Source organism: Oikopleura dioica, chromosome XSR (assembly GCF_907165135.1).
Source record: "Oikopleura dioica chromosome XSR, OKI2018_I68_1.0, whole genome shotgun sequence".
Lineage (NCBI taxonomy): Eukaryota > Metazoa > Chordata > Appendicularia > Copelata > Oikopleuridae > Oikopleura > Oikopleura dioica.
Window position 1 is genome coordinate 10,654,451 of NC_137294.1, and position 18,063 is coordinate 10,672,513.

The 18,063-nt window shown below is 44.1% G+C and overlaps 4 protein-coding genes and 1 long non-coding RNA gene across 5 annotated transcripts; 4 read left to right on the forward strand and 1 right to left on the reverse strand.

Moving 5' to 3' along the window:
• Positions 1-648: 648 nt before the first annotated feature.
• LOC145709295 (uncharacterized) lies at positions 649-1,400 on the forward strand. Its single transcript, XM_081786974.1, has 4 exons — positions 649-791; positions 829-1,048; positions 1,109-1,197; positions 1,248-1,400. The coding sequence occupies exons 1-4, from the start codon at positions 696-698 to the stop codon at positions 1,398-1,400; spliced, it is 558 nt and encodes a 185-aa protein (XP_081643100.1). The 5' UTR covers positions 649-695.
• Position 1,401: 1 nt separating this feature from the next.
• Positions 1,402-1,901, forward strand: LOC145710446 (uncharacterized). The gene is made up of 3 exons (XR_014135042.1): positions 1,402-1,482; positions 1,530-1,617; positions 1,758-1,901. It is a non-coding gene; the product is annotated as an uncharacterized LOC145710446 (long non-coding RNA).
• A 625-nt stretch (positions 1,902-2,526) lies between these two features.
• Positions 2,527-5,838, forward strand: LOC145710447 (dipeptidyl peptidase 4-like). Its single transcript, XM_081788203.1, is given in 8 exon segments — positions 2,527-2,617; positions 2,659-3,547; positions 3,586-3,730; positions 3,774-3,998; positions 4,040-4,651; positions 4,654-5,322; positions 5,368-5,544; positions 5,588-5,838. Coding segments are annotated over 8 exon segments (2,883 nt in total). The 5' UTR covers positions 2,527-2,589; the 3' UTR covers positions 5,726-5,838.
• A 5,697-nt stretch (positions 5,839-11,535) lies between these two features.
• On the forward strand, positions 11,536-13,695 carry LOC145708317 (deoxyribodipyrimidine photo-lyase-like). The gene is made up of 6 exons (XM_081785978.1): positions 11,536-11,823; positions 11,918-12,663; positions 12,706-12,830; positions 12,885-12,988; positions 13,038-13,348; positions 13,393-13,695. The coding sequence occupies exons 1-6, from the start codon at positions 11,753-11,755 to the stop codon at positions 13,671-13,673; spliced, it is 1,638 nt and encodes a 545-aa protein (XP_081642104.1). The 5' UTR covers positions 11,536-11,752; the 3' UTR covers positions 13,674-13,695.
• A 1,499-nt stretch (positions 13,696-15,194) lies between these two features.
• Positions 15,195-17,966, reverse strand: LOC145709296 (solute carrier family 53 member 1-like). Its single transcript, XM_081786975.1, has 7 exons — positions 17,358-17,966; positions 17,067-17,308; positions 16,896-17,007; positions 16,144-16,825; positions 15,692-16,101; positions 15,349-15,647; positions 15,195-15,304 (listed from the first exon to the last, which is right to left on the reverse strand). The coding sequence occupies exons 1-7, from the start codon at positions 17,604-17,606 to the stop codon at positions 15,226-15,228; spliced, it is 2,073 nt and encodes a 690-aa protein (XP_081643101.1). The 5' UTR covers positions 17,607-17,966; the 3' UTR covers positions 15,195-15,225.
• Between the last annotated feature and the right edge of the window lie 97 nt (positions 17,967-18,063).

Here is an 18,063-nt window from a genome sequence, read left to right on the forward strand (position 1 = left end):
ATTGAGTTGTGCAAAGTTTTCATCATCTTTACAGACAGATTAGATCCTAATGACGCATTACTGGAATGGAGCACTGTCAGAAGCTCTTTGGCGCTTTGCAGGAAGCACAGGCACGCCCTCCAAATGGAACCAGGGCGAGTTTTTGCTGAATATAAGGAATTAGCAACAGTTCTGATATCATTTCACTGCCAAGGAAATCAAAGAAGATAATGAAACTCCTGTTCATCCTCTTCTCTCTAGCAACTTGCTACACGGCCACAAGCATGCATTTGAAAATGCTTCGCTCAAGAAAGTTCGCCACTGAACCAAGAAGATCAACCATTTCAAATGAAACCATCAAATCTGTCGAACTTAGACGTCAAATTGTTCTTCAGTATTTATTATAATTCTGAGCCAATTTTGGTCAAACATTTTGTCAATAAAGAAAACCTTTCAATTTGAAAATCGAATTTGTGCATTTTTCATAATGATCATCCCTTGTTTGCAGCATCTTTTCAACAAAAAGAAAAATATCTTGCTCGTTGTTCGGCGAGAACGAAAATAAAAAGTTTGTGTGAGCGACATCGCTCATTACTGTTGTTGACCGTAGCTCAGAGCGAACCTAAAAGGTGCTGTACGTAGTTCTGATCTCAATTGTTTACCCTTTCTCTCAATAAATCGAGAGTTCAAGATCCGCCTCAGTTAAAAGAATCAAAATGAAGATTTTCAAGAGTCTCGCATTGCTCTTTTCAGGCTCAAGTGCCCAAGAGAGTCCAGATGACACGATTAGAAATATGATTATTATGGGCCAGGTGAGAGGATTTGATGAATTTCCGCTAAAACAAAAAGGGCTCGTTTCGTCCGCCGAGTGCAATGCTGATCGCCATGGTCAACCAGAACAGTCACAGCGAGAACAAGGAGGCAGCAGTTGAGGCACTGCTCAAAGGCTCCGAGAAGTTTCATGGAATCGACATCAACTCGAAAGACTACATGGGCCGTTCGGTACTGATGAACGCGGTCAACAACGTCGACATCGAAATGGTCCGACACCTCTTCAAAGTCGATGAAGGTAAACAAACGGCACCCGGGTTGTGGAATTCCTATCAGTTCTATCTATGTTTAATTTAAGAAAACGATAATGTCGGGCCCCTTCGAATTGACGATACAGATCACTGGGGCGGAACTGCGCTTCATCTTATCGTCCGCGCTCCTTTCAAGGTACTCTTCCTTGATTCCAAAGAAACTTTTTTTACTCAACAAAATCAAAGCCATACGGTTTCGGCGAGACTGTTGAAGATTGGCCACTCAAAAGACGATTCGAAAAGGCAAACACTGTTTTGCGAATTCTTCTAAACAAGGGCGCCAATGTCAATCAATTAAATAACTATGGCCAGGGTTATCGTCTCAACTTATTGAACTGAGAATGTGACTTAGATAACCTGAGACAGACAAACTCCTCTTATGCTTGCTGCGTCGAATGGATTCTCCCCTGGAGTTGAGATGGTTTGATCATCGCATCAATAAGCCCGGTAATGATTTCCCTCATTTAGCTTGCTGGAGAATACGGCGCCGACGTCAACGTTGTTAGCCCAGATTCATTTTCAAACGGCCTCCCGAATCGCAAAGCGGGATACTCGGGTAAAAGAATTTCATCATCAAATGCAAACAAGCTCTATTAACGAACTTTGTGGCAAGAGTTTTTTTGGACAAATTCCATGTTTGCTCACGAGCAATTTTGAAAAAAAAAGTCGACAATCAGTAGTTTATCATCAATTCAGCTCTGGACATTGCTGTGGAGCAAAAGGCCTATCTGACTTCCTTGGAGCGAGATGTTTATTACTACGACATGGTGATCCAATTCCTCTGCAATAATGGAGGGCAACAGTTTAAGACTGAAAATGTTTGCTGATCAATAAACTTTTTACTTTCTAAAGTTAGTGAGAAAAAACCGTGTAACGCAAAGTGATTGACCTTTGTTAAAGCAGGTGGCAGGGATCGAGGGGAGCATCCGGTGGTCAGATAAGTGCGGTTAACTATCGATTCGCACCGTAAATCTTATTAAACATTGCAGGGCGCGAATGAAAAGTCCGCCTGGCACTTCAAGCGCGACACCTCTACTTGAGTAGCTCGTAACGTGCTTTATATGATGAAATCGTCTGTTTGAGTAGTTCATGTTTGATAGACACTCTTTCTCAAAGGCCCCGCGTCCTATAACAAGTGTAATAGCTCTTCGAAAGGCATTTTGAGCGACATGATTCGATGGGTACTTGTCATTGCTATCTAGTAATCCTGTCAGATTCCGTCTCCACGATGTTAATACAGTAGTTTTTGCCTGCAATCTATAAAATATGGTTCAGCAAAATAGGAACTGATTCACCATTTTCTGATGTTGAAAAATCGGTTTGAAAAAGGAAATTGACGGAGTATTTTGTTTTGAAGGCAGGAAATTCCAAATGAGCCATCAAACAGGATCAATCTCCGCCTAGGCCAAATAAAGCACTTGATGCTCACCATAGAGATCTTGATGAAGTGCCTATGCAAAGAAAAGTAACGAAGTCAATATTGAACTTCTGTCATATATAGCCGACTGTCGCCCGCTGCGCTGCGACAATGAGAGATTTCATAAAATTTCTAATTGGTAAGTTAGAGTTCCGCTTCGTTATGATAAGATTTACTTAGCCGGCCTGGTCGGTTCCGGCCTGGCCCTGGTCATTGCCCTCCCCATTCTACTAATTGATAACTCTGACGATGTGCCGGCAAACGACAATGGCGACAACGATTCCTCCTCCAATTCTGGCCAGGTCTTCCCTGACAACGACTTTTTGAAGTTCGACGACGTCTGGACTGGTAAACTCTCTTCCAAATCATTCAACCCAACCTTCTCCGCTGTGAACCCAAACCAGTACATTTGCACCTCAAGAAAACAAGACGGAACTGGAACTGATTTACCAGATGGAGAATTCGAACTCTACCGGGTCGACATCGAACTTTACGATGCTGTTCAACAAGGCGATTGTGCCAGTTACGGAGAGCGAATCACCAACAGTACCAAGTTTAGCAAGGAATACAAAACTGCCGGAGGCCAAAGATATTACCTTTCTCCAAATGAAAAATACATCCTCTACAGAAATAACTACCAAAAGCAATGGCGACACTCCTTCTTCGCTGACTATTACATCTGGGATATTGAAGCTGATCAGGAATTGAAAACTGCTCACATTTCTACGCATAAACAAGCTCAATTTGCTGGCTGGTCACCAAATGCCGAAGGAGACACCAAGCTCGTTTGGGTCACCAACAATAAGGATATCTACTACAGCACTGACAATGACAAGTTTGCCACTGGCAATCGAGTCACTAACGATGGTGGCTGGTGCTTGAAAAAACATCACTTGCTCGGCGTTGAATACGAAACTGTTTCCGACAAGTGCATGTACAACGGAGTGCCTGAGTGGAATTACGAAGAAGAAATGGTCAGTTCAACCAACACGATCTACTGGGCCCCTGATGGTTCTCACTTCACATTCGTTGCTTTTGATGTTACTGACATTCCCGTTCTTGAATACAGGTGAGAACAGAACACTTAAGCAAGTCGTAAAAGTTAAGTGTGTACCCTGAACATGAAACCGCCTCGAGTGCAAAGGATATTGATGAAACAACATTTGAGCAGTTCCCACGAGTAAACATACTTCAATTCGCAAAGACTGCCGGCCCCATTGCCAAGACTAAGTTCTGGATTGTTGAGGCCAAGGTGAGAAAACCTCACATATATATGAGCTCATCAAAATCTTAAGCCTACTGGATTCAATATCAACAACGACAAGCTCGAACTTGTTCCAACTAAAGATAATACTCTCAGATTTGAGCGAGGAGTCGGAAATGATCAAGAAAATCGATATTTCACAAGAATTTCCTTCTCTCCTGATAGCTCAAAGTTTGTGATGACCTGGAGCAGCCGAGCTGCGACTCAGTCTAAGTCTATTGTCTGCGCCGTTTCCACCACAGGTGCTGGCTGCAAGGTATATTTAGAATTAGAGATCGAATATTAATGTTTATTCAGCAACAAGGAGACGGAGAAGTTGGAGGTGTCTTCGGTAGTTTTGACAACAATGGGGAATGGATAAATTCCGCCAACAATGGAGCTGGTCAAGAAAATAAATACCACGGTTGGGTTGGATCTTTTGGTCCCTTCAGCCCTATCATGGCCGATAATGGCGAATTCTTCACGATCCATTCCAAGAAAACTACCAAAAAGTCAGCGGAACTCCATCCATTTGGAATGGAAATCCTTGATGGATATTGGAATGTCGTCAAAGTTGCTGCTGATGGCACCCAGACTTTCCTGACTGACAGCGTTGATGGAGAATGGACCGTCACTGAATTGAACTTCCACGATACCAAGAACAATTTCTTGTACTTTACTGCCGCCCGTGGCGCAGATATCAAAACTGAGTATAAACGACATGTTTATCGAGTCAAGACGGATGTTAATTCTCCTCAAGCAGAACCCGAGTGTGTTACCTGCAAGCTTGATCAAGAGGATGCCAACGGAAACAGTCACTGCGGATGGGTTAACTTCAGACGTAACTGTCAGCAGACAGTGGACGATCCACAGGCAAGTAGAAAGGACTGCGTAATGCGATTTTTGCTAATTGCCGAGGAGACAAACGCCCGATGACCTATCTATCTCGCGTCGGTCAAGATTTTGGTACTGAAGTCAATTTCGACACGTACGAAGAGAACGATGCTCTCCAAGCCACACTCGATGAGATGAAGGGTTACCCCACTGTCAAGCGAGGAAAATGGAATAACTCAAAGTGGGGCGGTCTCCAGCATAATTATGAGATTTATCTTCCAAAGAGCTACAGCGAGAACAACGACCGAAAGTACCCCGTCTTCCTCGAAGTATACGCCGGCCCAGAGTTCCAGAAAGTTCAGCAGACCTTCAAGACCGGTTGGGCTCAGGTTCACATGCCCGCCGCTTACGATTGCATCGTCGTTTCCATCGACGGTCGAGGCAGTGCCTTCCAGGGTGATCTTTTCATGTTTGCCAACTACAAGGCACTCGGTCAAACCGAACGAGTCGATCAGACTGACTTTGCCTACTGGCTCGCCAACGAGAGTGAATATGCCGCACGAATCGACAAGAGCCGAATGTCCGTCTACGGCTGGTCCTACGGTGGATACACTACCACTCACATCGTTGGCTACGGCGGTGGCGAGCACGGGCGGGTTTTCACTAGCGGTGTTGCTGTTGCTCCTCTTGCTGACTGGCGATTTTACGATGCTATGTACGCTGAGCGATACATGGACTACACAGGAGAAGCCGACGAGATCATGCAGGTAACTAAAACTCACTAAATTCAATCACCCACTCAAAAAATCAAGCCCCACTGGAAGAACGCTTCAATGATCGAACGACCTATCCTTGAAAACGAGATGCAACACTTCGATGGAGGAAACTACCACTTGATCCACGGAACCAACGACGACAACGTCCAGTTCCTTAGCGCCGCTCGAATGGAAAAGGCCCTTGTTGAGCGAGGAATCGACTTCGACAACTTTGTAAGTTTTTGATATCAACGATGAAAAGTTACTTTCTTTCTAGTTCTACGCCGACGAAGATCACTCGATCCGATCGACTCAGACTGTCCAGCAGCACGTCTACAGAAACATCATCACAAGAATTATCAAATCCTGGGGTTACGTCTGGAACGGCGACGGCGAAGGAGCCACTCGACTTTAGACATAATATAAATCCAATCATGAGATGACTGATCTGCTTGCTTAAGAAATGAAGTTATCTTTATGAACGTGAATAATATAGAACAATGAATTTGCTGCAAAACGAGAATAAATTGCTCGGGTCAAAAATAGCTCGCAAGCCTGGATTCAACAATTTTTTTCCACTAAGCTGCATTCGCAGATTTATTAAGAACATCTTCTGCCTATCCACGGGCAGGAGTCAGCCTTTTTTAATCTAGCCCTCTTTTCAACCTCAAACATGAAATTAATTAGACTCAATCTGCTTTAGAACCACCCTGCTCAAATAAGGACACAAGAAACGAATTTAAAAAAAATGATAATTTATTTTCCGTAGGAAGCTTGATTTGCCATCGCAGGATTAAATCGTACACTGTTACACAATCGGGATGAGTATGAATTCGCCGCAGTGTCTCGCTCGCTGTTTTCTTCCTTTCTCTTTTTCAAGAGGAATGTGAGGAATTCACTCTTTGAGATCCTCAGTTTTTCAATCGGCGTTTCGGGGAGCAAAATGGCAAGCAGAAGATATACGACTGCCGACCATTAGACTCCATCACGAGGTGCCCTCATAATTTTATCTGAAAGAGAAGCATTTAGTAATTATGTGAAAAATAAAGTTGCTTGAAATTATAAAAGAAGTGTAAATGACAGCAAGACGAATCTGCAGGTGATGAAGAACAGTGAATGTTAATATTTTGAGCGGAGTTTATACTCATGTTGTCTCTGTATTGCTCCTTTTGAAGGTCGTACTCTTCCTTGGTTCTTCCAAATTTCTTAACCATTCTCGTCGATGGGCGGGTTCCTCTTTTTCTGGTTTCTCAGAAGCCGAGACCATCGACGATGGGTTCGACCTTCTCTCCGGATGGCGGGGTTGACAGTCAGAACCAACAGACAAATAGATAGGCTAACCGCGGTGTTTTTCGATTTTCAAGGTTCTTTTGAAAAATCTCCCCATACTTTCTGAACATATGCATCAAGACAAGCCTTGAAAAACTGCACTTGCAGAATTTTCGATATGAGTCATCTTACCTCTTTTTTTGGGGGATTTTTAGCAAGAAAAAAAGCACTAGTTTGATTAGAAGCGGCTTTTGAGTGCGTGCTAGATCGATTTTGATAATTTGATGCCTACCATGTGAAAGATAAGCGCAAGACGCGTCGATACATATGAAATTTATTATTGCGGAGCGCTTCCTTCATATGATTCTAGAGCTCCAAAGTTTACGCAAGCGGCCAGATACGAAAATCCAATATTATCAACTTCTGATATAAGTATGCTATGATGATGTTTTATAGCTCAAATTAAAGCTTATGAATCACTGAACAAAATGGCGTGGTATTTTTTTGACCAGCCGGTGGTGCTTCCGGTTCGTCGCGGTTCATACCCGGAAATAGGTCAAAATGTGGAAATATGTATATCAAATGAATTCATTTTCAACAGCGATTCTTTTAAACATATTCAGAAGTTCAACCGCCTGGTTACTCTTGCGGTTCATGGTGGTTCATGGTGGTTCAAGCGCAGAAATGAGCAAAATAGCAGCAATATGTATATCAAATTGAAACTTATATTAAGTACATTCATAAAATCATTAAATAAGCCCGAACCAACCGGTAACTCTCCCGGTAAATGGCGGTTCAAGACGGTTCAAGCCGGTTCAAGCTAAAAACATGCTCATAATGGTTCAATATGGTTATCAAATGTATTCATTTACAAGAGCGAGTCTTTAAAACACATTATGAAATTAAACCGCCCGGTTATTCAATATATATTTATATATTTTATATATTTATCAATATGTATATCAACTTGAATCTTGTATTAAGAACATTCGTCGAATGATTGAATAAGCCAAAACCACTGAGAAAGTCTCGTGGTAAAAAGCGGTTTCTGACGGTTCAAGCCGTTTCAAGCCCAATATATGCTTAAAATGGTTCAATATGTATATCAAATGTAAACATTATATCAAATATATATTAAATATAATATATATATATTAAATATATATTATTATATCAAATGTAAATTATATTAAACAACTCTTTTGAATCTTTAGGGAGGCAAGGCCCGTTATAACAATTCAGTCTGAGACGGGGCCAAGCCGACCCGAAGGGGAGGCCAGGCCCGTTTATACAATTCAGTCTGAGACGGGGCCAAGCCGACCCGAAGGGGAGGCCAGGCCCGTTTATACAATTCAGTCTGAGACGGGGCCAAGCCGACCCAAAGGGGAGGCCAGGCCCGTTTATACAAATCAGTCTGAGACGGGGCCAAGCCGACCCAAAGGGGAGGCCAGGCCCGTTTATACAAATCAGTCTGAGACGGGGCCAAGCCGACCCGAAGGGGAGGCCAGGCCCGTTTATACAATTCAGTCTGAGACGGGGCCAAGCCGACCCAAAGGGAGGCCAGGCCCGTTTATACAATTCAGTCTGAGACGGGGCCAAGCCGACCCGAAGGGGAGGCCAGGCCCGTTTATACAATTCAGTCTGAGACGGGGCCAAGCCGACCCGAAGGGGAGGCAAGGCCCGTTTATACAATTCAGTCTGAGACGGGGCAAAGGCGACCCGAAGGGAGGCCAGGCCCGTTTCTACAATTCAGTCTGAGACGGGGCCAAGCCGACCCGAAGGGGAGGCAAGGCCCGTTTATACAATTCAGTCTGAGACGGGGCCAAGCCGACCCGAAGGGGAGGCCAGGCCCGTTTATACAATTCAGTCTGAGACGGGGCCAAGCCGACCCGAAGGGGAGGCAAGGCCCGTTTATACAATTCAGTCTGAGACGGGGCAAAGGCGACCCGAAGGGGAGGCCAGGCCCGTTTCTACAATTCAGTCTGAGACGGGGCCAAGCCGACCCGAAGGGGAGGCAAGGCCCGTTTATACAATTCAGTCTGAGACGGGGCAAAGGCGACCCGAAGGTGAGGCCAGGCCCGTTTCTACAATTCAGTCTGAGACGGGGCAAAGGCGACCCGAAGGTGAGGCCAGGCCCGTTTCTACAATTCAGTCTGAGACGGCCCGTTTATACAATTCAGTCTGAGACGGGGCCAAGCCGACCCGAAGGGGAGGCAAGGCCCGTTTATACAATTCAGTCTGAGACGGGGCCAAGCCGACCCAAGAGAGAGGCCAGCCCCGTTCATACAATTTAGTCTGAGACGGGGCCAAGCCGACCCGACGGGGAGGCCAGGCCCGTTTATATGATTCAGACTTTGACGGCTCCAAGCCGACCCGAAGGGGGCCAGGCCCATTTAAACAATTCAGACTGAGACGGGGCCGAGCCGACCCGAAGGAGAGGCAAGGCCTGTTTTTACAATTCAGTCTGAGACGGGGCTAATTCGACCCGAGGGGGGGCCAGGCCCATTTAAACAATTCAGACTGAGACGGGGCCGAGCCGACCCGAAGGAGAGGCAAGGCCTGTTTTACAATTCAGTCTTAGACAGGGCAAAGCCGACCCGAAGGGGAGGCAAGGCCCGTTTATACAATTCAGACTGTGACGGCGCCAAGCCGACCCGAAGGGGTGGCCAGGCCGATTTAAACAATTCAGACTAAGACGGGGCCGAGCCGACTCGAAGGGGAGGCAAGCCTGTTTACACAATTCAGTCTGAGACGGGGCTCCTTCGACCCGAGGGGGAGGCAAGACCCGTTTATACAATTCAATCTGAGTTTGCTGGTCGACATGGCCCCGTTGCTTCGGGTCGGCTTGGCCCCGTCTCAGACTGAATTGTATAAACTGGCCTGGCCTCCCCTTTGGGTCGGCTTGGCCCCGTCTCAGTCTGAATTGAATAAACGGGCCTGGCCTCCCTATCGGGTCGAATTAGCCCCGTCTCAGACTGAATTGTATTAACATGCCTTGCCTCCCCTTCGGGTCGGCTCGGCTCCGTCTGAGTCTGAATTGTATAAACGGGCCTTGCCTCCCCTTCGGGTCGGCTTGGCCCCGTCTCAGACTGAATTGTATAAACGGGCCTGGGCTCCCCTTCGGGTCGGCTTGGCCCCGTCTCAGACTGAATTGTATAAACGGGCCTGGCCTCCCCTTCGGGTCGGCTTGGCCCCGTCTCAGACTGATTTGTATAAACGGGCCTGGCCTCCCTTTGGGTCGGCTTGGCCCCGTCTCAGACTGATTTGTATAAACGGGCCTGGCCTCCCTTTGGGTCGGCTTGGCCCCGTCTCAGACTGAATTGTATAAACGGGCCTGGCCTCCCCTTCGGGTCGGCTTGGCCCCGTCTCAGACTGAATTGTATAAACGGGCCTGGCCTCCCCTTCGGGTCGGCTTGGCCCCGTCTCAGACTGAATTGTTATAACGGGCCTTGCCTCCCCTAAAGATTCAAAAAGAGTTGTTTAATATAATTTACATTTGATATAATAATATATATTTAATATATATATATTATATTAAATATATATTTGATATAATGTTTACATTTGATATACATATTGAACCATTTTAAGCATATATTGGGCTTGAAACGGCTTGAACCGTCAGAAACCGCTTTTTACCACGAGACTTTCTCAGTGGTTTTGGCTTATTCAATCATTCGACGAATGTTCTTAATACAAGATTCAAGTTGATATACATATTGATGCTATTTTGTTCATTTCTGGTCTTGAATAACTATGAACCACCATGAACCGCAAGAATAACCGGGCGGTTTAATTTCATAATGTGTTTTAAAGACTCGCTCTTGTAAATGAATACATTTGATAACCATATTGAACCATTATGAGCATGTTTTTAGCTTGAACCGGCTTGAACCGTCTTGAACCGCCATTTACCGGGAGAGTTACCGGTTGGTTCGGGCTTATTTAATGATTTTATGAATGTACTTAATATAAGTTTCAATTTGATATACATATTGCTGCTATTTTGCTCATTTCTGCGCTTGAACCACCATGAACCACCATGAACCGCAAGAGTAACCAGGCGGTTGAACTTCTGAATATGTTTAAAAGAATCGCTGTTGAAAATGAATTCATTTGATATACATATTTCCACATTTTGACCTATTTCCGGGTATGAACCGCGACGAACCGGAAGCACCACCGGCTGGTCAAAAAAATACCACGCCATTTTGTTCAGTGATTCATAAGCTTTAATTTGAGCTATAAAACATCATCATAGCATACTTATATCAGAAGTTGATAATATTGGATTTTCGTATCTGGCCGCTTGCGTAAACTTTGGAGCTCTAGAATCATATGAAGGAAGCGCTCCGCAATAATAAATTTCATATGTATCGACGCGTCTTGCGCTTATCTTTCACATGGTAGGCATCAAATTATCAAAATCGATCTAGCACGCACTCAAAAGCCGCTTCTAATCAAACTAGTGCTTTTTTTCTTGCTAAAAATCCCCCAAAAAAAGAGGTAAGATGACTCATATCGAAAATTCTGCAAGTGCAGTTTTTCAAGGCTTGTCTTGATGCATATGTTCTGAAAGTATGGGGAGATTTTTCAAAAGAACCTGTGAAATAGAAAACACCGCGGTAAGCCTACAAATAGAAGATATACAACTATCTGCCCCTTGATTCTTTCGTCCTCATATATAAATCTGAATTGAAAAGGTCAGCTGCCGGGTTAAAAGAGGTTTTAAGCAGGCACAGTAAAAGCTGGAATTGACAGGTGGGTCTCTAGTGTAAAATCTCGAAAAAAGTCGGGAGTGGCCTTCCGGGACTCTCTGAAAATGCAGACTGACAAGTGCCAGGGAGAAAGTGGAAAGCGCACGAATCTCCGCGCGCGACTATTGGCTCGAATTTGACGCGTGGGCGGTCGTCCCGTCAGATGATTTTCCGGCGGTGGCGTCGACCCTAGCTGGTTAGGAACTCGAGCTCCTCGTGGATACCCTAGCCAGATAGAGCGAAAGGGGGTCAAACAAGGTCATCTGATCAGACCAAAGAACCTTCAACCAAAATGGCCGGTTACGTCATTTTGGAGCAACCGACAGAAAAATCTCGCGGTTATCTATTTTCCCTTCGCCCATTTTCTTTCAGTCAGAATTAGAAAAGTCGATTGGGATATTTTTTTGTAAGAGAAAATGGGAGGTGACCGACAACGAAGTAGAGTTCAGGGGAATTATATGATGAATGACCGGGGCGAAGCTCGAAGGTTGGGGTTAGAATTTTTGGTGCAGATTTTATTGTTTTGTCTGAACTTCGTCGATGCTATAGTTAAAATTAGATCTAATTCTAACCTCTGTCAGAAAGAAGCCTGAAAAATGGAAGCAAGGTCTAAAACAACAAGAAGCTCCCAAAGCTCCAGCTTCGATTCCAGCGCCAAACTCGGACCACTGCCTCACTCAAGTGATCAAAAAGATCCTTCCGTCTCCGTCGGACAAAATTGCAGTCTTCATTTTTCGCCGAGATCTTCGAATCTTCGACAACACGTCATTGATTGCTGCTGCTGCTGATGGCTTTAAAATTCTGCCTGTTTTTATCTTTCCGCCAGAGCAAATCGAGGAGAAGGAAAATGAATATTTCTCGCATCCGTGTGTCCAGTTCATGTGCCAATCTTTGAGCCAAGTGCACAAGGAGTTGGAAAAGCTGTCCTCAAAGTTGCACTTCATCAAATTGTCGAACAAGGACGCCCTAACGGAGTTGAAGAAAGAAGTCAACTTTGAAGCAGTTTACTCGAATGAAGACTACTCTTTCTACGCGGTTTCAAGAGACAACGAAGTCCGAAGCTGGTGCCGCGAAAATCGAGTCAAATTCGTCCAAAAGGAAGACTACGGGATGATGAAACTTGACGAGAACTTGGACAAGTTCAAGCGACCGATTAGGACTCACGCCGCATTCATGCGCGGTTTTAGAGCGAATTATACAGTCAGGCGGCCGACAGAAGTGCCTTGGACTGGAGCGAATTTTGCCAGCTATGATTTAAACTGCGAAATTCCAGAGGAGAAGATACACACCTTCTATCAGAACAACCCTAAACTCGCTGTTCGTCCAGGTAATAACAATGATGTTAATAACTGATTCAAACTTGATTTAGGCAGAACTGGGGGAATGGAAAATCTCAAATCCTTTGAAAAATTGGTCGATTACCGAGCAGTTCATAATATGCTCGACTTGGAAACATCACGAAGCTCTCCTCATACGAAATTCGGAACAGTTTCGGTGAGCATTTGAAATCAAAGACATCCAGTTATAATTTGAAATTCACATTTTCAGGTCCGAGAGACATATTGGCGAGGATTCGACTTGTTTGGCGAAGACTTTCATGTTATCAGACAGCTGGGCTGGCGGGAAATGTACTTGAAAGTTTACGCGGCCCGGTAAGACTTACAGGAGCAAGTTTCGATTCAAATTCATGTTGAAATTTAGTCCTGAATGGCAAAAGGGACAGGCTATTCACAAAGTACTAGACGAACACGTCGACTGGAGCTACGATGAAGAGGTCTTCCAAAAATGGTGCCTGGGCGAGACAGGTTTTCCGATCGTCGACGCTGGAATGCGAGAATTGAACGAGACGGGATTTCAGCACAACCGCGCGCGAATGAATTGTGCATCTATTCTGACCAAGATCTTGCTGATCGACTGGCGATGGGGATACAAGTACTTTTATCAGAAACTGGTTGACTCTGACATTTTCAACAACACCGCTGGCTGGGGTGTGCTCAGTTCCACTGGCTTAGGTAAATTGCCACTCGGCGTCTATCTCTCTCATTCGCTATTTCAGGCCAAGGCTCGGCTGGACCCGACAATCCGCCGTACATCAACCCCTTCAACCCGTTCATGCAGAGCCAGAAATTCGACCCGAACTGCGAATACATCAAAAAATGGGTGCCTGAGCTGGCTAACGTCCACGCCCGCGACATCCACAAATGGCAAGATCAAGCTGTCCGACGAAAGTACCCTAACTGTAAATACCCCGCTCCAATCGTCAACTACAGTCAGGCGGCACAGCGCTGCCACGACATTTTTACCAAAGCTGCCAGCATTGCAAAGTCTGTAAAATAAATCTCGTAAGCAATTTAAATAGGCAAAATTGGTTTTTATTTGAAAGTCTATCTAAGATTTAACGCTTCATAGAAATTTCAGTAATCTTCGTCGTCAGATGGCAGAAAAGTTTTCGAACTTTTTAAAACTGAACCTGACCCTTCGGGGCCTTCAGCAGCCACTGTAGTTTCTGGGCTTTGCTTCTTCGCAAAAATTGTTCTGTTTGAGTTACTGATAAGGGATCCCTCCGCGACTTTTTCGATCAGTTTTTGGTTCGATCACTTTTTGAGAATCTAATTTGATCTAATTTTTACTAATCGCAGAGGGGTCCCTTAGCGGTATGACGGTACAATCTTCTAGTATCTTACAGTATTCCTGTTCCGCATCAAGAACAAAAAAGGAACACCAATCGGACTGGTCGCAGAGTTTCGGACACTTTTCGAAGTTGTCTGGAATCTGATATTTTCCACCGCTACTCGTACAACTCGCCGAGAGTGAGTGAACTTCGAAAAGAGGATGTTCAATCGGCGAAAGTTGATCCGTCATGTTCTTGCTGCATGCAGTACAGCACGAGCATAAGAGCTGGCCTAACGAGGAATCCCAGAACCACTTCGTTCTGAACGTCGTAGTTGAACCTGTTTTAACTGTTCCGTACTCACTCGCTAGGGGTTGGTGTTTTTCCTGTCTTCAGATTCTGCGGCTGATCCTTTCGATGAACTCTTTAAATATTTCAAGGTGGAAATCTCCTGTTATTCTAGTTTGGAATTGGCGGAAGACCACTGCCACACCTACTAAATTTAAGTTCCTTTCCTGCGGTTCCGATTTTCCGACGATTTTGACGATGATCCATGGCGTTGAGAAAACGAGCGTACCGATCAAAAACGGCACTTTTCAGAAGAAGTTGACACAAGCGCGCGTTACTTTTTCTCTCAAGTCTCTTATGCAAATATTTCCGGGCAACTTTCCTAAAAAGGCCACCAAGTAGCCGAAAAACACCGCATCTCCTCTACACTCGATCTTCTTTCTCCTGTCGGGCTCCTCCAGATCGAGCTAAAATTCAACAGCTCAAAACATGACTTTGCTCGATGCTTCACCTTGCCGATGGTATAAGACATTAGCTCTCTTTCTTTCTTCAAAATGCAAGGTCGGTCACAAACGATTGCGCGCGTGTTTGATCAGTCGAAGGAGTAAGTTCTATTTGGAGAAGCCAAGATTTGCGCTGACATGTGAATATTTTAACCGAAAATTAATTTTTCAGCATGGGGCTCAAACCGTCCATCATGTGCCCTGCTATATTCTAGAGCACATACACTCCAACCAGTCAGAATACACGCAAATCCTTTTGCGGTACTCAACATGTGGCCACGCCTGCCAAGAGAACACTGGCAAATTTGTCATCACAACTTTAAATACAAGAGGGTAGACAAATTGTCTAGTAGACATCAGTATTAGGATTTTCAAGCGAACTTTTTCCCTGAACATATCCTAGTGGCCGCATTTTTATTATGAAAACAAGTCAATTATTTCTTAAATGATTGAAGGTTTATTTATTCGTGGACAGTGGAAATTTTAATCAATGACTTTTGAGCTTGTGGAAGTGACTTGGCTCTCGAGAATCCATTAGGTTCTCCAGACTGACGATTTCGTCTTCGCTAAATTCAATAATGAAACAGCTGCAATTCAGATTCTAGCTTACTTGATGACAATAAGTGAAATCTCCCGCACCGCTCTGAATTCACCACAATTGTTGAGGTGCTCGTTTTCCAGCCGGAAGAAGTTCCAGATGAATCTCCTTATTAGCTCGATAAACGCGAACAAGGACTGCCACACTTGTGCTAATTGGGAGCTGCTTAAAGTGCTGCTAATTATGCTTGTGCCAAGGAAATATTTCGCGATCCAGGCAAATCGGAGAACAGCGTCTTGAATTATTGCCACGTAGTAGATCCAATTTGTCTCTCCGTGGCCGTAGATAAGTTCGTCCCGGAGAATCTGTTTCTAAAAAAATCCTCTTTGATTCCTTTATTTGATGTTTTTTTTACCTTTTGGAAGTTTAACAGGCCCCAATCCATACGCAAATCCCAAAAGAGCGTAAAAACCGAAGCAATGATATTCGCTAGGATCCAAAAAGCAAACGAACTGCTGCTTTTACCACTGTATGCGTATGCATAAGCAAGGGCAACTTTTAGGAAAGAGGTTGAATACTTGGCAGCGTTTTGGAGATGATGAGCGCGACGCTTGGGACTGTCAATGGCTCGACGAATGCATTGGGCGAAACGGATGTAGGCTGGTAAGACCCAGAAGATGAAGCGGAAACCGTAGTCGATGCTGCTGGGTGAACAGACTTCGATTACACTTTCTGCTTCAGAACGAGGCTGCAAAGTTGTATTGACGAAACTAGCGGGGTCGTTTATGTCATCACTGTCGATTCTGATCGCTGATTCATTGACGACTTAAATTTCTACTTGTTTCGCTCTACTATAAAGAAAATTACCTGATGGAGTTGGAATGAAATTTAAAGGAATCTTATTCGTAGAAATAAGACATAAAGTCTGCTCGAAATCAAGGAAGACTTGACCTAGGGAGTTGAGTTGATCCGCAAACCAGAAATCGACGAATGCAACAGGGATGAAGCCAGCTTTGAGTTCACGAATTAAAAGTTTCCAAAAGAATTTTTGTGTCGTCCAAAGTTCGGTGCCTTTCGAAGGGAAGAACGCGAACAGAATGAAGAGGATGTCAAGCGTTATCGGGATGTAGTTGACGTAAGGTCGGTAAGAAATTGCGATGATGTTGGAGGAAAGGACGAGGTAAATCCAGAGAAAAATGAGCCAGAGGAGGAGGAGGCCAGTGCCAACACAGCCCATTTGGACGGCAGTGAGACGATCACGCGGATTGATTTCGAAAATGAGGATATTGTTGACCCCAGCACGGGCCCATCCATACATGTTAAGCGAGAAGAAAATAATGAACAGCGCAATAAGTAGTGTCGGACGAAAGAGTACGATGGTCGTGGCTAGGTTCTTGTCGACGTCGAATTCAGCATTATTCAAGTAGAAAATGCCGATAATCGCAAGTAGGAACATCAGACAAGTGCCAAAAAGAACTCCGAATATCAGAAGATAATGATTTGTCTTTCCTTCGACAATGTCTGTTATTGGCGGTACTCGAAGTCTGCCCTAGATTCTCCCTCGGTTATCTACGATAAAAAATGATAGCTTAGCAATAGAATTTATATTATATAAAGCTATGGTTGAATCTTTTCCTGTTCATGGCCTTTTTAGTGTCTCCATCTTCCAAGGTCGTCATTAGTGACTCTAGCTCTCTGACAATATTCAGTGTCAGGGATCGAATATTAAATCTGAAAGATGAGCTCTAGAAAATCAGAATCTATTTTACTCTCTAGTAGAGAGTCTCTACCTGGAGTTCTTGATTATATTCATAAAAATAGCTCCATCTTCGCTTTCCATGATTTTGTCGTGCTTCTTGTTGATTTTTCGGAAGGCGGTGAAGTTGAGTTCTTGATATGCCTGTAGTTTTTTGACGAATAAATAAAATTCGCATATTGCTTCTTTCAGTCGTTTCTGTTCCTTCTTTGCGTGCATCTGTATCTCCTCGACATTTCTGCTGATATCCGCTAGATGTCTATTTGCATAACTAATCTAATAAAAAAAATAAGCGAGATGGAATAAAAATCAAATGCTTTCCTACTTTTTCATTAAAAAATAAGTTGACTTTCGTCTCTTCTTTTTCCTGTTCGTCAAAAAACTGCTCCGAAAGCTTCATTTTTTCTCTCTGAATAAAGTCCGTCGAAATCATCGACTTCATGATTCTGAACTTGACTTCGTTCTCTTTGCCATCATTCAGTCTCGTGATTATTTCCTTGAGCTTGACGTAGTCGACATATTCCGATCTCCACTCAGAGGTGAGTTTAGTTGCGAGTTCTTGGGCGAACTTCATCCTCGCCAATAAAATTAAATCTTGGCTTTGTTGGGTGACTCGATTTCTTCAGCGAGAATTAGCGCGTTCTCGATTGACTGGTAAATTTAACTTGGAAAAAAAGCTGAATGTTCTCTTAAATATGGGATGGGTGTCGGTTTCCGGTCAGGTTCCCTCTGGCGTCTATACACACACCGCCATTTTGTGTTTGGAGTCCTTCTGATTGAGGTCAGGCGATGGATGATTCTCTGATTTGTTTTATTGGATGATGTCTTCCCGGTGAGACAATTAAGAATCAAATCTCATAAACTTATCAAAGCCTGAAGTCCTGCAATACTAGATCTGATCGCCTTCGTGATAAGAAAAATCCTAATTAGCTTTTGGAAGAGCAAACAACTGGAAAATTGGATATTTAAGCTTTTAAAATAATTGCTTCCTGCCCCGCCCAGCATTTCATAATTCGCATAAAAATAGTAAA

Bases quoted from the DNA above. Each gene is read 5' to 3' on its own strand.
- LOC145709295 (XM_081786974.1), top strand. From the start codon at position 696: ATGAAGATTTTCAAGAGTCTCGCATTGCTCTTTTCAGGCTCAAGTGCC. The intron at 1,049-1,108 runs GTAAACAAACGG...GTTTAATTTAAG, and splicing joins CCTCTTCAAAGTCGATGAAG to AAAACGATAATGTCGGGCCC. The intron at 1,198-1,247 runs GTACTCTTCCTT...ACAAAATCAAAG, and splicing joins TCGTCCGCGCTCCTTTCAAG to CCATACGGTTTCGGCGAGAC.
- LOC145708317 (XM_081785978.1), top strand. From the start codon at position 11,753: ATGGGAGGTGACCGACAACGAAGTAGAGTTCAGGGGAATTATATGATG. The intron at 12,664-12,705 runs GTAATAACAATG...AACTTGATTTAG, and splicing joins TAAACTCGCTGTTCGTCCAG to GCAGAACTGGGGGAATGGAA. The intron at 12,989-13,037 runs GTAAGACTTACA...GTTGAAATTTAG, and splicing joins TTGAAAGTTTACGCGGCCCG to TCCTGAATGGCAAAAGGGAC.
- LOC145709296 (XM_081786975.1), bottom strand. From the start codon at position 17,606: ATGAAGTTCGCCCAAGAACTCGCAACTAAACTCACCTCTGAGTGGAGA. The intron at 17,008-17,066 runs GTAGAGACTCTC...CTCATCTTTCAG, and splicing joins AATATAATCAAGAACTCCAG to ATTTAATATTCGATCCCTGA. The intron at 15,305-15,348 runs GTAAGCTAGAAT...TATTGAATTTAG, and splicing joins ATTTCACTTATTGTCATCAA to CGAAGACGAAATCGTCAGTC.